The sequence below is a fragment of the Phaethon lepturus genome, unplaced genomic scaffold (assembly GCF_000687285.1).
Source record: "Phaethon lepturus isolate BGI_N335 unplaced genomic scaffold, ASM68728v1 scaffold26312, whole genome shotgun sequence".
NCBI classification, from domain to species: domain Eukaryota; kingdom Metazoa; phylum Chordata; class Aves; order Phaethontiformes; family Phaethontidae; genus Phaethon; species Phaethon lepturus.
Window position 1 is genome coordinate 14,672 of NW_010524492.1, and position 5,976 is coordinate 20,647.

Genomic DNA, 5,976 nt, shown 5'->3' on the forward strand with positions numbered 1-5,976 from the left:
TGATCTTGAGTGTTATTTCAGTGTCAGCCCAGGCATTTGGGGTTCGTGCACTTCTTCAGTGTGAAAAGCAATGTAACAAAAATGACATCGTGGGCTGCTATGCCTGAACTGCTGCTTTTATTTCCAGCTCCAATATGCTCTGCTTTTGCAGGAAAGGATGTTTTTATTAACTTTCATGCCTACAAACTCGCCATGGGATGTAGCAGCCATACTAGGTTCTTTCCTTCTTGCGTATCGAAGCCAGCAATGAGCATCTTGCCAGCTGTGTTATGCTGTCAGTAATACCTGTAAAAGTGTACAGTGACTGTACTATGTCTCTCTTGTCCAGACTGTCCTGGTCTTCACGTATATCACAGGTCCAGGCTGCTACTTTTCTTCATACTGTTTGTTTTAAGCAAATTAGGTTGATGAAACCAATGAATACATATCACAGGAACTGAACAATTGGGCCCATCCTTTTTCCCATAAATTGTGTGAATAACCCTAGGCACAGTGAACTTAAAAACTTCATTTAAATGGTAGTGATTGCATAGTATTTATTAAGATAATGCGTTTATACAACTATTGTCAGATAAGCTTCTTTTAAAAATATATCCTATTAAAAGCTAAAAAAATCATAATTGTAGTCAAACGTCATTGTTACTTTTTAGGTGACTAGTCAGTTTTATGTTGATTTGGTGGATTTGTTTGGAAAATAATTACAGAGTGATTATTCTCTAGTGGGTACCTGCACATCCAAGAGTCTCAGAGTACGCTACTGCCCATCTTTTCAAGCTTTTGAAATTAAAGAAGTTTCAAAATGCATTTGAAGTAACTCCAAACTAAAGCAAGATTTTATTTTGAAATCTTAAAAGTTCTTCAGAAAGTGGATCACTTGGGGTAAATTGTGTATAGTAAATGCACAAGTTATTAATTGTTGGTAGCTCTATTGAATGTGGCTGCAATACCTGCTGGCTGATGGTCTTTAAGGGCAATGCATATGAAGAGAAGAGAGATGAAAGTCCATGGTTTTCTTTCTTCCATGTTACCTTTTTCACATAGGTTAGAAGAAACTGGGAATTTGGTGAATCTGCCATTTGTAATGGAAAAGCATGCTTGTTTGCAAGCTTTGAAAGATGTGGCATTCTACAGAGCATGACCTCTGGATTGGCTTTGCATTTGCATGTGGTATCAGTTCACTGGTCACCATCAGAGAAACAAAAAGCATTGCCTTTGAAAGGCAACTTTTCCTCCTATGCAACTTAAGGCAAAAAGAAAAGGTGAGGGAGGAAACAATTAGATGGGTCATCAGGCCAAGATCAGGAGCGCTTGGAGTTCATAAAGAGCAGAGCCAGACTGGTGCTGGGTCATTGGAGAGACAATAAAAAAGGTAAGGGCCTGTCATCCAGCAGAAGTAGTGATACGAGAAGTTTTAATGCACACACTTCGCGAAGTTTTGAGAGTGACAAATTAAGTTCTATCATCTGTGCTGCAAGTAGTCAAAAGGGGAGCAGTTACAGCTCGAGAGAGAAGGACGAATTACAATGAATGAATTAAATATGTTTAAAGGGAAAAGGACGAAGAAGAAGGGATGCTAAAGTCCAGCTTAAACAGGACATAAATCCAACTGGTACGTAAGTCTTGCTCGTGACCATACTATTATGGCAGATACTGAGCTACTTGGACCCTCTTGGGGGAGGATGAAGTAATGAAGTGAAGAGATGGGGGCAGAGACATTGCTGGAGTTCAGCTAAGCTGCTTTTGATAATGGACCACGCAAAAGACTAATCCCAGAGGTCACCAAGAATGGCTTGGGGGTGACCTGCATTATCTGCTGCTGCTAACTATACTCCTTGTGACTTTTTCCCAGTCATTCGGGCTAAAGTGAAGGAGGTGAAGACTAAATGTCACGACATCACTGCAGTAGTGGAAGTAAAAGAGATCCTAAAATCTTCCCTGGTCAACATCCCAAAGGACACTGTAAACCTTCACACAAACTCCGGCTGCCTATGCCCACCGCTCAACGCCAACGAAGAGTACATCATTATGGGCTATGAAGACGAGGAGCGCTCCAGGTAGCTCTTTCTGCATTGTCCTTGGAGGATATTTGTTGTTGGTTGTTCCGCTGCCTGTAAAGCTGAACTTCAGAGCCATCAGGAAAGGAGAACTTGGTGTGACTCTCTGTACATCTCTTTAATGATATTGAGGGGGGACAAGGCTCTCTGCAGGCACAGAGATCTTAGTCTTGCATGTGTTGGGTTGTATAGCTTGTGGATGCCTGTTGATGGAGTAACTGGTTGTCTCTGTTGTTTAGGTTACTTCTGGTGGAAGGCTCCATAGCTGAGAAATGGAAGGATCGTCTCGGTAAAAAAGTAAAGGTATGAAAATACCTCACCAAAAGTCAAATGTAGTAGACCATGAAACATCTACCTAATCTTTTCAAAATAAGGGAAGAAAATACATGTGCTGACCTCAGTTAATTAATATTGGGTATCAAAAATTAACTGTGTGTTATTTGTTATATTACTTAGAAATGCACGATGAATAAAATGGATGTTGAATTACACCAAAATACACCAGTGTAGCAGCAATCAAAACCTCTGTCTCAAAAAAAGCAAACAGTAGAAGTGTTTTAACTCTGTACGCAAACTGTGCATTCTACAACACACACCTACTTAACTGTAATTGTGAAGTTAATTACAAAAAAAAAAAAAAAGGAGGACTTTACAAATGTTTTCCAGACTAAGTCAGAATTACACTTTTCGGATTTAATATCCTTTAAATACAGTTCTTTTACCAAATTGTGTGGATGAGTCATTATTTTAAATGTACCTTCCTGGTTTAAATGAAGGAGGTATATGATAAGGAAGTCATGTCATAGCAAAATGGTAGCAATGAGCTCAAATGCAAGCAATATATGAAAATATATTCCAATGTTTTCTAATTTAAATGTATTCTAATGCATTCCAAGTTCTGGAAAGATTGCCTTTTTATGTTTTAATGCACCACAAAGTATCAGCGATTTTGACTTTGTTAGGAGTGTCATTTTACACAGAATATTCTTACTTGGACACAATTTCTCAGCTGTTGCTTTGACATAATGGTTGTGCCTATGCAAACCAGTGTCCTCTTGCACTCAACACTTTCTTCAACGGCGTTAATGGTGACTGGCAGGAAAAGTGTTCTGATTACAAGTGCAAGATTTTCTGTGCACGTTTGTCACATCCACAGAGATTACATGATGTTATTCCAGGCTGTTTTTTGATTTAGCAGAACCTTATGAAATCCAGTGCTGCAGAGCAAATACCACGTTACCGCCACGGGCTGACTTCTGCTCAGTCCCAGTTCTTGGGTGGCCATGTCATTTGTTGGGTTTTTTTGGGGGAACTCACTTACTTTCTCACTTATTTCCTTGTGGCCTGCAACCTACTGGCTCTGCCCTCGCGCCCAGCGCGGGGGTGCTGAGGACCACACCGGGTCACCACTCGCTTCTCATCGTAATCTCCTTTCCAAAAGCATCATCAGTTGTACCAACTATATTTATTAAGTACTGCGGTTGCTATTACCCTCAAAAGTAAAAAAAAAAAAAAAAAAAAAAAAAAAAAAAAATTATAGAAATTACTTGGCTGTTTTTTCATCCTGCTTCCCCCAAAGACTGCACAAATAGCTTCATTTAAATGTTAGTATTTAGAAGGTGAGACGCTTTTATGCTGAAGCCATTATGCCTTGTGTCAGCCCCTTCATTCACAGAGGCTACAAGAAAGCCAGGAAACAGCTTCTCTATTTAAAGTGACTTACCGATACCCTCACATTCCACCATTTAAGCCCAACATAGGGTAACGTGGTGGAACCAGCAGCGATTTTTTATTTTTTTTGCTGCTGTTTCTAAACACGTGCAGTTGTTTTACATATGACTTATTTCTTCTTCTGTAACCTCTATTGTACTTTCTTTGCCTTTCAAAATGCAGCGCTGGGATCAGAAACTCCGCCACATTGGGAAGGGGAAGGGAGAGCCTGGACACAGCGACTCGGCTCCAAAGCCTGGCAAACCCAGCAGTGCCCGACAAGCACGTAGTTAGATGTGGGATGCTGTACGTTGACATGCAGTGGACTATCTACCAAGACTTCATTGTTGGAGCAGCAAAGGAGAAATTGCACTATTGCACGTTATATTCTATTGTTTACTACAAAATAATGTTTTAGCTTATATTAGTTTTTATTCTCCCTCTCATTTTCTGCCTTTTTTTTCGGATGTGTGCAAGCTCTGGAAATATATATTATTTTTTTCTGTTACTAAGAACTGTAGAAAACTGCCCTTATGAGATGGGGAAGGACAAGAACGTGTTAAATTTATCATTTTATCTCATGAATCTTCTTAGAGAGAAAGTTCTGATGGAAGCAGGATCTGGCGAAGACCATCGCTTAAAGTCATGACTCACACTGGCTTCCCCCCTTTCACTCTTTTTCAGTCGCTGTTTGCTGAAACTTTTACTGTGTTGGGGGGAGGTTTTTACCTGTTTTTAAGTGCATAATTTTTTATTCTGAAATATATAGAGAAATGATGTTAAGAGAACTGTTTTAATCAGTACACTTTTGTTACGTTTTCTTATAAATAAACCACTTGTGTAAGCCAAAGTCTAACTTAAAATATTTCCTGCGACAGACACTGTGTGCTTTCACACAGGGGACCTGGGTTTTCCAGTGCTCTGGACCTTGCAAGAAAGGTTGTATAGCTCTCTTATCGCAGGACATAATTTATAATATACTTGTTTTTTATAATGGCAGTTTTTTTCCCCTTTTCTTTCTTTTCTTTGCCAAGTTGTAGCAGTAGACTTGACTTACCAGGCCTGCTTCTCAGTACAGGTCTGCACTTTATCCTTTTAATTTTGTGGTGTTATTCTTAAATCTGTGCCTACATAAACAAGTGTTCAATGCTCAGTAAAATATGTCCAATAAAATAATCGTAGTTGTCCACACAGACCTTACCTGACTTTTGAACTAATGTTGCATTTTTTGTATTACTGTTCAAAATATAAAAGGCAAAACGCCCTTCATTTTTGTGCTTCTATAGAGTTCTTTGCAGACAGTGCTGACATTTGAAATTATCACTCTTTTTTTCTCTCTCTTATGCTCAAGATAAATTAAAATGGTGTAAATACAATAATAGTCCACTTCACTGTAGTCTATAGAGGGGAACCCGCTCTACGCAAGCGGCTGTTGTATTCTCAGCTGTCAGTATTGTCTTAAGTGCATTAGGGCTGCCTTTCATTGGCAAAACAGCGTTGTAGTTAGGTAGTTTGAAAATACAATGATAATAAGTAAAAACAAAAATATTTGGGAGTATTTATAATAATGCTATTTTAAGATTTCAGTTAATACCCAGAGGTCTCAGGGCAGGTTTTCCATTGGGCTGGATACTAAGCAAGTTGAAACATAGAGCTGTTTTCCTGCAACGAACAGATTTTTTTTTTTTTTTTTCAATGAAAAATAAAGGGGTAATTTAGGGAGGTGATTGGCTCTGAAGGCTAGCAGTGGAATATTCATCCTCCAGCCAGTTCAGCGTTTACTCAGAGTGCTGCACAGGCTGGCTTAGAAGCTGCGGAAGGTCTTTCAAAGAGGAAGCTGAATTAGAATAATAACCATCCATCATAATTTAAAACAACGATGGTATTCCCATTTGAAAACATCACTCTGGTGTATTTTGGACATTGTACTTTGATGGTTCTGTTCTCACTCTGTCGCCTGGTTCCGGTGTTTTCCAGCCATGCTACCAGTGAGCAGGTCTCTGCCTGTGGCGGTGCAAGGATCCAGAAGAGCCCGGGCCTTTGGAGTTCGGTATGATCACCCCGGTTGAGATGAAAACACAGGCGAGGTTATGTGTCGGTTGGGAAGGCTCCAAGCTTTACTGGTGAAGAAAGGAGTGAGAGCGAGAAAGGAAAAAGATAGCGAAGATAGATGTTAAGCAGAGGGCAGCCACCACCAGGGGCGCCAGCGCCG

General features: G+C 39.8%; 1 protein-coding gene across 1 annotated transcript in view; it reads left to right on the forward strand.

The window, feature by feature from the left end:
- Nucleotides 1-4,356, forward strand: part of FRZB (frizzled-related protein) — a 9,431-nt gene extending 5,075 nt beyond the window's left edge. The window contains exons 3-5 of the mRNA XM_010282473.1: nucleotides 1,850-2,054; nucleotides 2,294-2,357; nucleotides 3,948-4,356. Coding sequence (XP_010280775.1) covers nucleotides 1,850-2,054; nucleotides 2,294-2,357; nucleotides 3,948-4,058 — 380 coding nt within the window. The 3' untranslated portion in view covers nucleotides 4,059-4,356. The remainder of the gene's footprint in view (nucleotides 1-1,849; nucleotides 2,055-2,293; nucleotides 2,358-3,947) is intronic.
- The last annotated feature ends 1,620 nt before the right edge of the window (nucleotides 4,357-5,976 follow it).